At 42.5% G+C, this 18,111-nt stretch overlaps 1 protein-coding gene across 2 annotated transcripts in view; it reads right to left on the bottom strand.

Annotated features, from left to right (window-relative positions):
- The window catches only part of arid3a (AT-rich interactive domain 3A), a 79,297-nt gene that overhangs the window by 2,744 nt on the left and 58,442 nt on the right, over positions 1-18,111 (bottom strand). For both annotated transcript variants that reach the window (XM_060941610.1, XM_060941611.1), the window contains exons 5-8: positions 16,547-16,730; positions 12,503-12,750; positions 11,827-12,111; positions 5,064-5,153 (exon numbers count right to left, since the gene is read on the bottom strand). In XM_060941610.1, the coding sequence (XP_060797593.1) occupies positions 5,064-5,153; positions 11,827-12,111; positions 12,503-12,750; positions 16,547-16,730 (807 nt within the window). The remainder of the gene's footprint in view (positions 1-5,063; positions 5,154-11,826; positions 12,112-12,502; positions 12,751-16,546; positions 16,731-18,111) is intronic.

Here is an 18,111-nt window from a genome sequence, read left to right as displayed (position 1 = left end):
TGCTGTCAGGTCGCTGCCCCAGGACCATGGTCCTGGGATGGTCCCAGAGGTCCCAGAGGACCATGAACCGGGATGAGGGAGCGTACGCGCTGTCACATACCTGGAGCGCAGTCCTGGGGCAGCGACCTGACAGCAGGAGGCGTGGACTACCTGTCAAATTGGGCGGGACGTTCACGCCTCCATAGAGTAACATCAGCTGATAAGGCACGTCACCACTCGACATCTGGTGACTGTTTTGAAGAAGGCGGAAGTGTTCGCCGAAACTGTCAACAAGCGAGGTAACATACTTAAAAATACGTGTCTTAAGAAACGAACTTAAAAGAATAACAATTGTTTAATTCTCATCTTAGCAAAAAAGAAAAAAAGGACACGGACCACGAGATGGCTCCTGAGGAGGAAAGGGGTGTGTGTGAGAGAGACAGAGCTACTTAAAGGCTTTCTTTTTTTAGATCCCCAAGTTTGTACTGTTTTGCCCTTGGGCTCCACATGTGGTCATGCTCTGTATGTGAAAGAGATCAGACGATAACACGCAGTCAAAAGTTTGGAAACACCTTCAAATTCGATGTTCTTTCTTTATTTTAATTAACTAAAAGACACTTCGTGTCTTAAAGTAATTACTGTTATTTCTCTTTACTTAGTTGAGTGGTTCTTGACATAATATGGATTACTACAGTTGTCGAACAGGGCTATTTACTGCATTTTTATTATATAAGCCTAGGTCACAACCGGACGTACGATTTTTTTTGGCCGTGCGATTTTTGGCATTTCCCAAATCGCTGTGGTTTTTTTTTGTTCGTGGAGAAAGACGCACGTTGGCCGTAAGTTTGTCTTGCAACCTGAAAAAAAACGTAAGCGCCCGTAGAGTTTGTTTGACATGACAAAGAACCTCTGCGGCCGGTCTGCGGCTCGAAAATCAGCACGTCACACGCGCGCCCTCCGTGCGTTTCACGCGCGCCCTCTGTGCATTTCTTGCGTTTTTTTTGCACGTAGACCGGCCGTAGGAGCACGTATGGCTGGTTGTGACCGAGGCATTACTCTTTACTGGTTGATGGTGTCAAATGCATTAAGGCGGTAAGAAATTCCATTTTTGACAAGACACACCTGTTAATTGAGAAGCATTCCAGGTGACTACCTCATGAAGCTGGTTCAGATAATACCAACGGAGCACTTGCATGTGACGTCACAGCCGATCCAGATTGTGACAGACGCCATCTTGTCGGTCAAACGCCATTTTCCACCTTCTACTTCTGGTTCTACTTCTGCTTCTACCTTTTCTTCTGGAAAACCCTACTATATTACAATTCTACTACAACGGCTGCGGCTACAAGCTCTCCCTACCTGTGCACGTTTTTTTATGTTTTTTTTGTGTGTATTTTTGCGTGTTGTTCGTCTGTACCGGACTTCAATATCCACTACAACCGTATGGACTTACTGGACATTGGTTTCCAGCAGAAAATGACGGTTTGTAGCGATTTCCATTGCATGCACAACATTCCAGACGAGATAGCGAGACCAGCGGGGTCTCCGTGGATTGTTATCGGAAGCAAAGCGAAGGAGGCGGCATCGGGAGCGGAAGCAAAAGCGAGGCTGTAGAGCCGGCCTGTTGACTAAGCTCAGAAAACAGCCACTCAAACCTCCACTGCCAAGCCTCTACCTCTCCAACGCCAGATCCATGGTAAACAAGACGGACGATTTGGAATTACAGCTGGAATTACCTTATTCTATTCTATAATCGGCTGGTCAGTGCTATACTCAATACTTAAGTGACTTACCCGTCCAATGAGGATTATTTTCTTGTTTACAAGATGCCACATCTGAGTCGCTGACAAATCCTGACTTTCTGTAAAGATAACTGTCCAGAGATTTATAAGCATGCAGTGCTTCACCACTGAACAGCAAGGGAAAGTTAACGAGGTACACGTCTGGGTATTCCGCTGGCAGTTCAACATCCACTGACACGGTCGTGAAAACTACGTCCGGTAAGCCATAAGGGTCACTAATCTGTAGATCGTTTATTTTAGACATATATCTAGTTATCTATTAATTAGAAAAATGAGCCGTGTAGTCCGTCGGTTGAAATTGATCCATTCTGTACACGAGTGCAGCAGTATTCAGCGGTGTTTTTTACCGACAAGATGGCAGCTGTGTACTTTCCGGTCACGTGACTGCAAGATCTCTATAGTGTGCAAAGCTGTTATCAAGGTAAATAGTGACGACTTTGAAGAATCTAAAAGATGAAAACTTTAACACTTTTTTTGTTTACCATATAATTCCATATGTTATTTCATAGTTTTGATGAGTTCAGTATTGCTCTACAATGTAGGAAAAAAAAAAAAAAACATTGAATTTGAAGCTGTTTCCAAACTTTTGACTGGTACTGTATATTATATTGCCCATCACTTAACTTGACGCAAGACAGCAAATGTTATCCCTACACCGCTAGCGATAACTTTAAGCTATGTTCGCAAAAACCACCGGTAAGTAGCAAAATCCCATTCAAATCACTATGGCACGGTAGTTAGCTAACGGCAGTTTACACTTAGCTGAGACGGGGGAACCCCACCCCCCCAAAAAGATTCCATGTCTTATTTACAACCTGGGCACATAAAAATAGATGTCTGTTGGTTTTCTAAGCATTTGAGGAGGTAAATTCACCACTTTGAGTTCACACAACTTCTCGGCATAAAAAGATACAAGTTGTCGCTCTTTTTTCCACTCCACTCCACTCCCGGAGACACTGCCATCTTTGTTGAAAATTTCAGAAGCTCTCAGATGGTCATGTAATTTGCTGCTAGAACTCTGATTGGATGATCTTAACAAGTTGCCCCAAATGATCAAAATTGTTCAGATAGAAATTATGTTGACCAATCTCAATGGGAAAGAATTGAAGCATGATTGCCCAGCAACATTGCCCAAAAAGTTGCCCCGTGCATCATCACTTTTACTCTGCACGCTCACGTAAACAGAATTATTGTACAGTTCAATAGCGATTCTGAGCATCTTTCCTCAGTTTTAGAATCTAAAACTACCATGGATTGATATTGATTAGTTCTTATGTCCGATAATATTCGGCGGTAACTATAAAGTGAAAGCGCTGGTTCGCTGCTGTCCCACCAGGCACCCAGCAGAGTCACACCATAATAAAATGTGTCATGGTGTTGTTTCTGGCGCATGGCATGCAGCGTCAAAGAAAGGAATAAATATGCATTTGTAACTGCGATGCGCATCTCATTATTGGGCTCACTGTCACAAGACAATGCAGCAATTTATTGATGTGAAATACACTACACAATTTGATATGCTATAATATTCTATTAGTGTGTAAATATCTACTAGTGCATCTCAAAAAATTAGAATACCATGAAAGTTCCTTTTTTCATAACTTAATTCAAAAAGGTAAACTTTCATATATTCTATATTCATTACATGTAAAGTGAAATATTTAAAGCCTTTTTTGTTTTAATTTTGATGATTATGACTTATAGCTCATGAAAATCAGAACTCCAGTATCTCAAATTATTAGAATATTCCCTAAGATCGATCAAAAAAAGGATTTACAATACAGAAATGTCCAACTTCTGAAAAGTATATTCATTTATACACTCAATACTTGGTTGGGGCTCCTTTACCATGAATTACTGTATCAATGCGGTGTGGCATGGAGGTGATCAGTCTGTGGCACTGCTGAGGTGTTACTGAAGCCCAGGTTGCTTTGATAGTGGCCTTCAGCATATCTGTATTTTTGGGTCGGGTGTTTCTCATCTTCCTCTTGACAATACCCCATAGATTCTCTATGGGGTTCAGGTCAGGCAAGTTGGCTGGCCAATCAAACACAGTAATATCATGGTCAGCAAACCATTTGGTAGTAGTTTTGGCACTGTGGGTAGGTGCCAAGTCCTGCTGGAAAAGGAAATCAGCATCTCCATAAAGCTCGTCAGCAGATGGAAGCATGAAGCGCTCTAAAATCTCCTGGTAGATGGCTGTGTTGACTTTGGACTTGATAAAATACAGTGGACCAACACCAGCAGATGACATGGCACCCCAAATCATCACAGACTGTGGAAACTTCACACTGGGCTTTAAACACCTTGGATTCTGTGCCTCTCCACTCTTCCTCCAGACTCTAGAACCGTGATTTCCAAATTAAATGCAAAATATACTTTCATCTGAAAAGAGGACTTTGGACCACTGAGCAACAGTCCATTTCTTTCTCTCCTTAGCCCAGATAAGACACTTCTGACATTGTCTCTGGCTCAGGAATAGCTTGATATTAGGAATGCGAAAGTTGTATCCCCTTTCTTGAAGATGTCTGTTCGTGATGGGTCTTGATACACTGACACCAGCCTCAGTCCACTCCTTGTGAAGCTCTCCCAAGTTCTCAAATCAACTTTTCTTGACAATCCTCTCAAGACTGCGGCCATCCCTGTTGCTTGCGCGCCTTTTCCAGCCACCCTTTTCAGCAATGACCTTTTGTGGCTTACCCTCCTTGTGGAGGGCATCAGTGATCATCTTCTGGACAACAGTCAAGTCAGCAGTCTTCCCCATGATTGTGGTTGTGTGTACTGAACTAGACCGAGAGATACACTGTGTTCATACTGTTTTACTCAAACTCTAAATGAAATGTTCTAATATTTTGAGATGTTTATGTACTGTATGCCATACTGATTAAAATTAAAATAGAAAAATGCTTGAAACATTTTAGTTTATGTGTAATGAGTCTATAATATATAACTTTCACTTTCTTAAATAACTGACGGAAAATATTCAACTTTTTCACAATATTCTAATTTTTTGAGATGCACTAGTATATTATATTGAATGGCGTAATGAACGGGCTTCTTGTATTTATAGGTCTGTTTGAATGTCAAATCCAACTTGGAGCTCTTTTTACTCTCCATGAGGGCCAGTGCAACCAGGCTGTAAAAGAAATGGGTTTTGAAACAAAACAAAACAAAAAAAGTTGTGCGCGCGCAACATTAAATTGCAAAACTACTATGTGAAATATGAAAATCGGCTTCGCCGCTGAATTTCAACATACAACTTTTGCTGCATCTGCCACTCACCAGTGTAGACAACCCCGTTGAGCTCCATGGACATACTGATGCTATTCAGGCCGTTCGAGGCGAGATTGAGGGCAGAATCTTGTCTGCTTTCTGAAAGGGAAGAAAAAAACAAAACAAGCCACTCAACAATTAAGTCCATTATGGTTTTTGGCTTAAATCAAAATCAACCTTGAGAACATACTGAAAGTGTCATTACTCATCTCATCTCATTATCTCTAGCCGCTTTATCCTTCTACAGGGTCGCAGGCAAGCTGGAGCCTATCCCAGCTGACTACGGGCGAAAGGCGGGGTACACCCTGGACAAGTCGCCAGGTCATCACAGGGCTGACACATAGACACAGACAACCATTCACACTCACATTCACACCTACGGTCAATTTAGAGTCACCAGTTAACCTAACCTGCATGTCTTTGGACTGTGGGGGAAACCGGAGCACCCGGAGGAAACCCACGCGGGCACGGGGAGAACATGCAAACTCCACACAGAAAGGCCCTCGCCAGCCCCGGGGCTCGAACCCAGGACCTTCTTGCTGTGAGGCGACAGTGCTAACCACTACACCACCGTGCCGCCCAGTGTCATTACTCGTTCATTTAATTCATTTATCTTCAGTAAGAGCTTTCAGAGTCGGGGTAGATCCTGAGTCCGTCTCAGGAACACTGGGTATAAGGCAAGAACACACCCTATATGGGCCACCAGTTTATTCACACGCTCATTCACCTAAAGGCAATAGATCATCAACAGTCCACCTACTAGGACGTTTTCTGAAGGTAGGATGAATCTGGAGAACCCAGAGAAGGGGGGGGGAGGCCCATGCAAACATGGGGCAAACATTCACAAGACACTAATATGAGCTCACGTTTACTATGAATTTTGTCAGATAAAACCCACATGCAACTGAACCACTTGGTTTTACGTTACAACCGTGTTTATTTCGACTGTTTGTCATTGAGGGGATTTCCCCACCAGCACAAAGCAGAGTGGAGATGCACGACTGCAGGTGAGAAATGGGTCAGCACCTTGACTTCATTTTTTCTGTCACACTCTTATACAGCATTTCAGACTTCTGTTTAGTGTAGAAATACTACTCGGAGAACAGTTTTTCCCCTAATCCATTTCTTGATTCACACTGACTTTGTACAGTTGGGGGAAATTTCAGGCCAGTTACCATGAAGTCACTTGAAGATTTGCATAGATTAAGAATAGAAACATGTGTCATAGTCTAAAAAGTGAGAAAATAAATGACTTGTATGACTCATTTCAGTACTATTCTAGGATAATGCTAGTAAATGAAAAAGTCAATGAAGGATTGGTTTCACTACTATACTACGCAGTAAAAATCATGTTCAATGAAAAGGATAGAGATTACAGCAAGACACTTTACCACAACAAATATTTGCTGGGGGGGGGGGGGGGGGGGGATTCATAGTAAGGTTTCCCCCAAAATGATAAATTACAACACCATTTGTAGGCAACAGCTTGTCAATTCGGGGAAAGCTTAGCATTTTTTCTAGCAAAATGGTTATATTGGGATTATCACATTTCATGCTTTATACAATGAAAATGAGGTGGAAATAAGTATTTGGATACTTTTATCATCAACATCCAGTGCATCTTCTCTTGCATATACACTACCGTTCAAAAGTTTGGGGTCACCCAGACAATTTAGTGTTTTCCATGAAAAGTCACACTTTTATTTACCACCATAAGTTGTAAAATGAATAGAAAATAGAGTCAAGACATTTTCTGGCCATTTTGAGCATTTAATCGACCCCACAAATGTGATGCTCCAGAAACTCAATCTGCTCAAAGGAAGGTCAGTTTTATAGCTTCTCTAAAGAGCTCAACTGTTTTCAGCTGTGCTAACATGATTGTACAAGGGTTTTCTAATCCTCCATTAGCCTTCTGAGGCAATGAGCAAACACATTGTACCATTAGAACACTGGAGTGAGAGTTGCTGGAAATGGGCCTCTATACACCTATGGAGATATTGCACCAAAAACCAGACATTTGCAGCTAGAATAGTCATTTACCACATTAGCAATGTATAGAGTGGATTTCTGATTAGTTTAAAGTGATCTTCATTGAAAAGAACAGTGCTTTTCTTTCAATAACAAGGACATTTCAAAGTGACCCCAAACCTGTAGCGTAGTTTGGGGGGGGGGGGGGGGGGGGGGGCACATCGGCACCAAAAACCCAGGGCCTCACCACTAGGGGGGGCCCCTGCCAATCACCGGACGTGCTGGTCAAACTTTATTTACACTATGTGCCTGCGCCGGTGGCGTCTACACATAACGTGGAATATGGTTATATAATTATTCTATTTTCTGTGACGAGACAGCTTATATCAAGGTAAGACACACTAGGCCTACTGGCACTGATATAGGCTTATGGCTTGTTTATGCGTACCCTCCAGATTCTGAAGTTGCCCCTGCGCAGTGGTCCATGCTGCTCAGGATTCTAATGCTATGGTTACTCAAACAAAGAATTAATCTGCTAGCTGAGTTGTGGTGTGGTGATGGTACGGTTTTCTTAGCAGTGTTAAAACAAGTATGAGGCGGTTTAAATCCGGCGCACGTAAAAGGAGAGAAAGATTAGAGGAGCAACAGAGGAGAGATGCTGTGACTTCTAGCTGTGCTCCACTGACGAGATATTTTCGCCAGGCTACGGTTGATGCTACACCTGAGGTGAACGAGACAGGCGGATGTGCTGGTACTAGCACTGTGGAAAATGCTAGTCAGGTGGAGTTTACTGTCCGGGAAGATGGCTCTTCTGACTGCACAACCTGCCCTCACTCATCTCTCGACTTGAGTGAGGAAGAGAACGTAAGCGAAAGGGTCAGCAGACCTTCTGAGGTTGAAAACACTAGTCGCCTGGGGGGATGCATTGTCGGGGAAAGTGGCGCGGCTACTGCGAGCACATCTCGCGCTAGCTCATCCCTCGATTTGAATGAGCCGTATCCCACGGACACCACTGAAAAGGTTAGGGAGCTTGCAGACTTTTATTCAGGGGACATATCCAGTACTGAAGAGGTAGTTGACGAATTCAGTACCTTTTGTGCCATATACCGTGAACTGCGTGTGGTGTTAAACACGCATGAGATCCTCAAATTTCTTATTGCCAATGACATGGACCGGGCTTTCCCAAATTTGTCAATTTTGTATCGTATTTATTTGACTATCCCAATAAGCAGTGCGAAGGCTGAAAGGAGTTTTAGCCGACTGAAGCTCATTAAGAGTTTTTTACGATCAAACATGGGTGAGACGCGCTTGTCAGATTTGGCGCTGATCTGTATCGAGAGGGACATCGATGTGAATAAGGAAAGCGTTGTTGACAGATTTGCTAGTATGAAGGAGAGAAAGCTAAAGCTGAAACTAAATTAAATGTGTTAAGGCTGCCCTTTTTTGTTCAGTTGAGCCCACAGACGCAATCTTAATAATCAATCATTATGGGCATAGGCATTACTTTTTTTGATGGACATACAATACTTGTTTGATGGGCATACAATAATTTCCACCAAATGATATTTTGCCACTGGTTTGTACTTGTTTGCAATGCGCAGTTCCAGTGCGCTACGCAGTGCTGCAGAGTTCGAATGATATAATCACCCACAGCGAGCTGTATGATTTATAACTGATGTGAAATAAAATTAAAGCCTGTTAGTTTGCACTTATTGTCATGCGTGAGTCTGTTGCTGAAGATTATGGTCGCATTTTCGAAATTGTAAAAATCCCTTTATCGCCGGTATTTTATTAGGCTATAGCCTAAGATATGGGTAGGGGGGCCTCTGAAACATCTACCGCCCCCCCTGTCACAATACCCAAGCTACGCCCCTGCCCCAAACTTTTGAACGGTAGTGTATCCACTTCACATCTGCACACACCGAGTAAAGTTGTGTGTAAACGCTTGCGTGAGCCAAACAAAACTAAAAATTTAGACAAATGTACAAAAGATGATTTTCTTTGTATTTCTAGGTTGATAAACGACAAATTGCTCGTAAAATTACCAGGCACATGCACAACACAGGTGATTTGTGCTTGGTGAGGCCCACAAAACTCCATAAAAAGACCAAATTCACATAGCAGAAAGTGCAAAAATGTCTTAAGGTGGCAAAAAAAAGTTAACAGCATGACATAGCAGCGAAGTCACAGCACCTGAAAGGACCAAAATATCAAGCGAAATTAGAGGTGACTTCAGCGTCATCCATCCAGCTCAATATAACAGATCAAAAGAAAGCAAAAAACACGCACAAAAAAAAAAAAAAAATGCTCCTCAGGGCATCTGGCTAACTTGCACCAGCAAGCCTTACAGCTACCACCTCCACAGATGACCCATCCTGTTTGCGTATTTGAAATTAACAGCATAATCTGTATATAAAAATGCAACAACTCATTGCGAATCAGAATATTTAAAGCCGATCAATCAAGGCTTACTTTTGGTAGTCTGGTGCAATTATAAGAGACTTTGCCATTGTTCATAAACAGGAAGCAATAATGGTGAAGGTTAAGGAGCTTTCTAAAGTTCCAGAGACAACATTATTAAAACACTCCAACTGAAAAAACTACCAAGCCACAGCAAAGACCATAGACACCCCTCTCAGTACAACTGGTTCGATAATATGTTGGAAAGATAATGATGGAACCACAACTAATTATCCCTGGATAGGTGTGCCACAGAAGATTTCACAACATGATCTCAGCCTAAGAAGTAAATTACACCAACAGGTCACTCAAAAGAGAGTTGCAGGACAACCTGAAAGCAGCAGGAACGATGCTTACACAAAGAATAATAAGCAAATGACTTCCCATTCCTACACCTCATACCAAACTCCTCTGCTAGAAAGGAGAAAAGGGATGCATGTCTAAAAGCATTTAGGCAAAAATCAGCTCCTTTGGAACATCATACTCTGGTCATACAGTGGGGCAAAAAAGTATTTAGTCAGCCACCAATTGTGCAAGTTCTCCCACTTAAAAAGATGAGAGAGGCCTGTAATTTTCATCATAGGTACACTTCAACTATGAGAGACAGAATGGGGGGAAAGAATCCAGGAAATCACATTGTAGGATTTTTAATGAATTAATTGGTAAATTCCTCGGTAAAATAAGTATTTGGTCACCTACAAACAAGCAAGATTTCTGGCTCTCACAGACCTGTAACAACTTCTTTAAGAGGCTCCTCTGTCCTCCACTCGTTACCTGTATTAATGGCACCTGTTTGAACTCGTTATCAGTATAAAAGACACCTGTCCACAACCTCAAACAGTCACACTCCAAACTCCACTATGGCCAAGACCAAAGAGCTGTCAAAGGACACCAGAAACAAAATTGTAGACCTGCACCAGGCTGGGAAGACTGAATCTGCAATAGGTAAGCAGCTTGGTGTGAAGAAATCAACTGTGGGAGCAATTATTAGAAAATGGAAGACATACAAGACCACTGATAATCTCCCTCGATCTGGGGCTCCACGCAAGATCTCACCCCGTGGGGTCAAAATGATCACAAGAACGGTGAGCAAAAATCCCAGAACCACACGGGGGGACCTAGTGAATGACCTGCAGAGAGCTGGGACCAAAGTAACAAAGGCTACCATCAGTAACACACTACGCCGCCAGGGACTCAAATCCTGCAGTGCCAGACGTGTCCCCCTGCTTAAGCCAGTACATGTCCAGGCCCATCTGAAGTTTGCTAGAGAGCACTTGGATGATCCAGAAGAGGATTGGGAGAATGTCATATGGTCAGATGAAACCAAAATAGAACTTTTTGGTAAAAACTCAACTTGTCGTGTTTGGAGGAGAAAGAATGCTGAGTTGCATCCAAAGAACACCATACCTACTGTGAAGCATGGGGGTGGAAACATCATGCTTTGGGGCTGTTTTTCTGCAAAGGGACCAGGACGACTGATCCGTGTAAAGGAAAGAATGAATGGGGCCATGTATCGTGAGCTTTTGAGTGAAAACCTTCTTCCATCAGCAAGGGCATTGAAGATGAAACGTGGCTGGGTCTTTCAGTATGACAATGATCCCAAACACACCGCCCGACAACGAAGGAGTGGCTTCGTAAGAAGCATTTCAAGGTCCTGGAGTGGCCTAGCCAGTCTCCAGATCTCAACCCCATAGAAAATCTTTGGAGGGAGTTGAAAGTCCGTGTTGCCCAGCGACAGCCCCAAAACATCACTGCTCTAGAGGAGATCTGCATGGAGGAATGGGCCAAAATACCAGCAACAGTGTGTGAAAACCTTGTGAAGACTTACAGAAAACATTTGACCTCTGTCATTGCCAACAAAGGGTATATAACAAAGTATTGAGATGAACTTTTGTTATTGACCAAATACTTATTTTCCACCATAATTTGCAAATAAATTCTTTAAAAATCAGACAATGTGATTTTCTGGATTTTTTTTCTCATTTTGTCTCTCATAGTTGAAGTGTACCTATGATGAAAATTACAGGCCTCTCTCATCTTTTTAAGTGGGAGAACTTGCACAATTGGTGACTGACTAAATACTTTTTTGCCCCACTGTATATAGAACTCCTTGGCAATAATTCAACTTCTGTTAGGAGAAAGAAGGGCTACGCATATCATCCCAAGAAAGTCAGTCATACCCACAGTGATGTACAGAGGTGGACAAATCATAACATAGGTCTGTTTCTCTGCAAACAGTACTGAAGCATTACACATAATTGAAGGAAATATTCATAGCGTTGAGACCGAATAGCCAGGATAATGGTGCTTGTGACATTTTCAAAAATGTCTCAAGCCTTGTTACCTTGACTGTTGATGCGGATGTTCATGGGCACCTGGGTGCTCATAGCTAGTAGGTTCTGCTGCAGCGTCCTCTGCAGGAGCCACTGGTGGTCCTCTGTGGGCAGAGCCATCTTCTTTTCAGGAGGCTCACCGGATTCCAGCTTCTCCCTCAGCTGCCCGAGCGCAGCAACCTGAGCGGCCATGGCAGCCTGCACTGCCACTGCCTGAGCTGCTGCCACTGACTGAGCAGCGAGTGCGCCAGGCAGTCTGCTGGTCTGTACAGTCAGAGCCTGACTGGCATCATCTTCTAGGTAAATCAGAGGAAATGCAAAGGAGGTGAAATGGATAGGGAGTGGTAAGAAGGCAGCATATCAGTGATATGGATTTCACAGGTTTCACTCTGCTGCTTGCTTTGAGACTGTCGTTTTGGTTGAACCTACTGTCTGTGTGCATACATATTCTGGGCATGTATAGACCAAAATTTACAAGTATTTCAAATTATGATTACCATGTCCTTCTGAAACTGCAAAATGCACAGTTTGACCAAATTCTGATTCGTGGTTCAAGTTAATTTAACCTTTAGCGAGAAATAAATTGAAAGGCAATGCTACTTTTTCACTAGACAGTGTGATACAGCACAGTATAGTTCATTTAAAATCAGCAGCTCCAAGTGCACCTCAATTTGAGACGGTCCTTACCCTTCTTGACCTTTTGAACGGAGGGAAGTGAGGTATCGCTGGTGCCCACAGCCATACCAATGGTGGGTATAGGGACTTTGGGGGAAGAGAGCATGGTGGGAGCGCCATTGGGGGAGTAGGTGAAAAGGGAACTGCCAAAAGCTTGGCGGCGTCCCTCCCGCCGGTTGCTGTCTATGGCAGCTTGGAGCTCATTAGGGTTGCTGAGACCCCGTTTTTCACATTCATATGGATAAAGGTACTTCATGTATCTGGAAAGAAATTGGGGTTAGAAATGTGAGCTCCAAGAGAACAGTTAGAGGAAGCAGAACAGGAGCAATAAACCTCCAAGTGCAAGACAAACAAATCGGCCAACCTGCACCACCACTTCACGCAGTAAACTAATTGTGTGATATAAAAAAAAAAAATCCAAATAAAAAAAAAAAAAAAAATTGGGACAGCATGTTAAAACTGAAAACAATGATTTGTAAATAATCTTTGACCTGTATTGCACTCAAAACAATACAGCAGCACATTATATGGCATTTTATCTTGTTTTATTTGTTTCAAAATAAAAAAACTTAAATTTTGATTCTTGCATCACAATTCAAAAAAAGTTGAGACAGTAAAGCATTTACCACTTTATAACGTTGGCATTCCTTCTCAACACTTAAAAGATGTTTAAGGACTGAAGATACCATGAGCTGAAGCATTTCAGGTGTTATTCCCCCCCCATTCTTCCTGCAAGAGTACAGGGTCGTCATGGTCATATTTTTCGTTTCAAAATTCATCACACATTCTCTACTGGGGACAGGTACCCTCTTCTTCCACAGCCATGCCTTTGTAATGTGTCCAGAAAGTACAAAACCACAGTCTTGCTGAAATATCCCTGGAAAAGATGTCGTCTTGAAGGCAGCAAAAGCTGCTCCAAAATCTCAGACTACGTTCAGACTGCACCCTGAAACGACCCATATCCGATTTTTTTGCCCATATGCGACCTGTATCTGATTTGTTATTGACAATCTGAACGACACAGATCCGATTTTTTTCACATGCGACCCAGGCCGCTTGGATATGTCGTCCTAAATCCGATGCATATCCGATATTTTCACATGCGACTGCAGTCTGACCGGACAGGTCGCATTCATGCGACCTACACGTCATCAACAAGAGACAAACGTCACTATTCTGTGTTAGCTAATCCCGCCTCTTTGGTGGAAAACAACAACATTTGTACAGTTTTCAGAATTTAAATAGACTTTTATAGAATTGATCAAGCTAATGGTGGATTTGGTAGGGACTTGGATGTTGATCTGTTAGCCTGATTAAATAAAACAGTTTCTATAACTGATTTATAACTTAAACCATCCTGTATTACAAGATTATAAGATTGTTCTGGAAATTTCCAGTAATTTGACACCTTCGGTCTCATTAGTCTGCTGTTAATCAGATTATTGTGCGAGTTCCGCCGCCGCCACAAAAACCACATCGCCAGGTCTCGCCTCATCTCCATCGCAAACTGCACTGGTGTTTATGCACCTTGAGCCAGCGCTGAGAGAAGTTGCAGAATTCAGCTGGCTATAAACAAACAATCTAAATAAATATTTATAAAAATGTAGAAAAAGTTTATTAATATGACGAAATAAATATGTGCAAATTATTAAGCCTGAATTAAGAGTTTGGTAACACAGCGGCCGTATCCCAAATGACTGCCTACTGAAGCTCGAGTGCACTATATAGAGTTTAAAAATCCATTACTTCCTAGTAACATGTAGTGCACTTATATAGAAATTAGAGAGACATTTAGGAGTCAACCCTCGTTACCAGGCTACACGTTTTCATTTCAGTTCAGAAACAAAAACACACACGAGCCCTCACACTAACACTAACCAGATAATTAAACAAACAAACAAAAAAAAGAAATCATTAAACATGAAGAGTGCGCTTTTTTTTGTTTACGTATTACGTAGATGTGCTTATTACGTGTCAATTTGCACATGCAGGACACTTTTGGGTCGTTTTCCGTTCATATTGGAGATCGCATACAAGTCTCATATAATTGGTAATGTGAACGGCCTAACAAAAAAATCGGATTTCACAACAAATCGGATATGGGTCGTTTCAGGTTGCAGTCTGAACGTAGTGTTCGTGTACTTTTCTGCGTTAAATGCTGCCATCACAGAAGCACAAGTTACCATTGCCAAGGGCACAGACACAACCCCATACCATGACACACCCTGGCTTTTGGAGTTATTACTGGTAACAGTCTGGATGGTCCTTTTCCTCTTTGGTCCAGAGCACATGGCATCTTTTTTGGACCAAAAAAACCCAAAACACACTGATTCGTCAGACCACGATACACGTTCCCATTGTGTGATGGTCCATCCCAGATGCCTCTGAGCCCAGAGAAGTCAATGACGCTTCTGGACACAGTTAACATAAGGCTTCCTTTTTGCACAGTAAAAGTTTTAACTGCCATTTGTGGATGTGACTCTGTATTGTAGTGCTTGACAAAGGTTTGCCAAAGTAATCCCAAGCCCACGTGGTTATATCAGCTGTAGATGAAAGACTGTTCTTGATATAGCGCCGTCTGAGGCCTCAGAGATCACAGGTGTTCAGCTTAGGCTTGTGCCCTTGACCTTTATGCACCGAAATTCCTCCAGATTCCTTGAACGATATTACGCACCATAGAGGGTGAAACATCCAAATCCCTTCCTCTTTCTTTGCAAATCAGGATTTAAATAAATAAATAAATAAATAGGCCAGACCAATTCAATTAGTTGGTTCTCGGAATCGCCGCTTGAAGAAAATGCAAAATGAAAAAAAAAATAAATAAAATCGAAATCAAACTCCCGCCAACAGAAAAGGTCACGTGACGTCGAAAACCAATCAAATCGCCCCTTTCACTTTCGATAAAGACTTGTGGAAGAAACATGCCTGTGGAGGGGAGTCCTGCAAAGCCTGTGTTTGTGATTGTTAGGATATTCAGCGAACAGAAGCGTAAAATCTTTGACAGGTGTGTTGAAATTCTGTTTACTGGTTTGCCTGTATTGTTTGGTCTATTTCCACCGCTAATTTTTCCATCAGAGCATTTTTTACAAATTTTATTTTTATTATTTCACCTGCTCGCTTCATATTTTTCCTGAAAAAAAAAAATCAGAGAACCAACTAATTAAATTGGTGTGGCCTTGACAAACTGGAGCTCCTCGGGTCATCTTTGCTCCTCAAAGACTAGTCCTTTCCTGGATACGGATTTTGTACCAAATCATGATTACAATTACCTATTGCAATATTTAATTGTTTTACCTCATTACTTGCCCTAAATTGCCCAGTCCCAATTTTATTTGGAAGGTGTTGGAGGCCTGAAATGCAGGCATTAATGTATATTAACAAATGAAATTAAGTTGACTAGGGAGCTAGCTAGCTAAATAAATAAATAAATAAATAATAAAATCAATCTCAGGTTCATACCGTCTGCAATGAAATGTAAATGAAAGTAACTTTTTTTTTTTAAATTTGCATTTTCAATACCATCCCAACGTTTTCTGATCTGGGGTTGTACAATAAAAATATACTGATGCACTTGTTCCAATTCATTACCATTTCTATAGTAACAGCTTGCACAAAAATGGAATTGTTGATGTCAAAGTTTCCCCCATTAAGAAATATTTAGCATTTTTAGGAGGAGTCTCCAATGTCAGCACTTTATCAGTCAGGGGAAGTTATTCTTTTAACTTTTCTGAACGTAGGAAACTATTCAGGAGCTGTTGGTAAAATCACGAGGCATTTTTTTTTTTTGTCCAATTGATGGTTGGGGGGGGGGGGGGGGGGGAGGCTGTTGAAGTGTAACCGTTCATCACTGCAGTAGTATATAACAGAAACGCACTTGTTTTGCAGACATTCTACTAATCTTGTAATTATAAACTGATATTGTACAACGTGTCTTTCTTTATGAAAGAAGAAACTGTTAGAATTAGCAAAAAGCTGTGGTACAAGATGAATAAAACATTTATTCATCAGGGACTAATTATTTTCTTATAACAGCACAACAGAGAATCAAATACTCACTGTGTTCTGAGCGTGAAGGCAGCGCTGGTGATTGAGGTGGGTAGATTCAGACCTTTGGTGATCTCCCTCCATAGCTTTTTATTGATAACCTCCACCAGGCCACCCTTCTCTGTCACCAGCTGATAGAGCATATACAGATCCAGCACCTGCTTGGCCATGATGGGGATCCTGTTCACCGGAGTCCCTACACAGTAATGTGCATGGTTTTTCAATGCAAGTTTCTACATTTGGGCAGTATAGCAATTCCATTAAGATTACTTGAATTCTACCACAGTTCATATGCATGCCTGCATAGCATGTGTGCACTCACTACAGGGTGAGAATTAGGAGGGGGAAGGGGAGGGGTCATTTTCCCACTTGTCCCTAGAGGGCAGTACAAGATCAAATGACTATACATACACCCACCAAATCAGCCAGAACATTAAAACCACCTGCCTAATACTGTGCATGTTCCCCTTGTGTGAACAAAACGGCTCTGAGCCGTTGAGGCATGGATTCCGCAAGACCTCTGAAGGTGTGCTGTGGTATCTAGCACGCAGCTGATCCTTTGAGTCCTGTAAGTTGTGAGGTCTCCATGGATCAGACTTGTTTGTCCAGCACATCCCACCTGATGTGTGATCAAGATTTGAGATCTGGAGAATTTGGAGGCCAAGTCAACACCTTGAACTCATGGTCATGTTCCTCAAACCATTCCTGAACAATTTTTGCAGTGAGGCAGGGCGCATTATCCTGTGGAAAGAGGCCACTGCCATTAGGGAATACTGTTGTCATGAAGGGGTGTATTTGGTCTGCAACAATGTTTAGGTAGGTGGTACATGCAAAGTAACATCCACATGAATGCCAGGACCCAAGGTTTCTCAGCAGAACATTGCCCTGGGCATCACACTGACCCTACCAGCTTGCCTTCTTCCCATAGTGCCTCCTGGTGCCATCTTTTCTCCAGGTACAAGATGTAAAAGATTCATCAGCCCAGGCCACCTTCTTCCATTGCTCCAGTGCTGATGCTCTTGGTCCAGTTCCGACTGTAGGCACTTTTTGCGGTGAACGGGGTCAGCATTGACACCCTGACCGGTCTGCAACTACACAGCCCCATACTTAGCAAGCTACAATGCACTGTGTGTTTTTACACCTTTCAGTCGTAGCCATCATTAACTTTTTCAGCAATCTGTGCCACAGTAGCTCTGCTGTGGGATTGGACCAGACAAACAGACCTTTGCTCCCCACATGCACCAAGGAGCCATGACCTCGGCACCAGTTGTCCTTCTTTGGACCACTTTTGGTAGGCACTAACCACTGCATACCAGGAACACCCTACAAGATGTGCCATTTTGGAGATGCTTGGACCCAGTCATCTAGCCATCACAATCGCCCCTTTTCCACCAAAGCAGTTCCAGGGCTGGTTCGGGGCCAGTGCTTAGTTTGGAACTGGGTTTTCTGTTTCCACTGACAAAGAACTGGCTCTGGGGCCAGAAAAACCGGTTCCAGGCTAGCACCAACTCTCTGCTGGGCCAGAGGAAAGAACCGCTTACGTCAGCAGGGGGGCGGAGTTGTTAAGACCAACAACA

This window comes from Neoarius graeffei, chromosome 15 (genome assembly GCF_027579695.1).
Source record: "Neoarius graeffei isolate fNeoGra1 chromosome 15, fNeoGra1.pri, whole genome shotgun sequence".
Taxonomy (NCBI): domain Eukaryota; kingdom Metazoa; phylum Chordata; class Actinopteri; order Siluriformes; family Ariidae; genus Neoarius; species Neoarius graeffei.
This window is presented reverse-complemented; position numbering and strand designations above follow the sequence as displayed.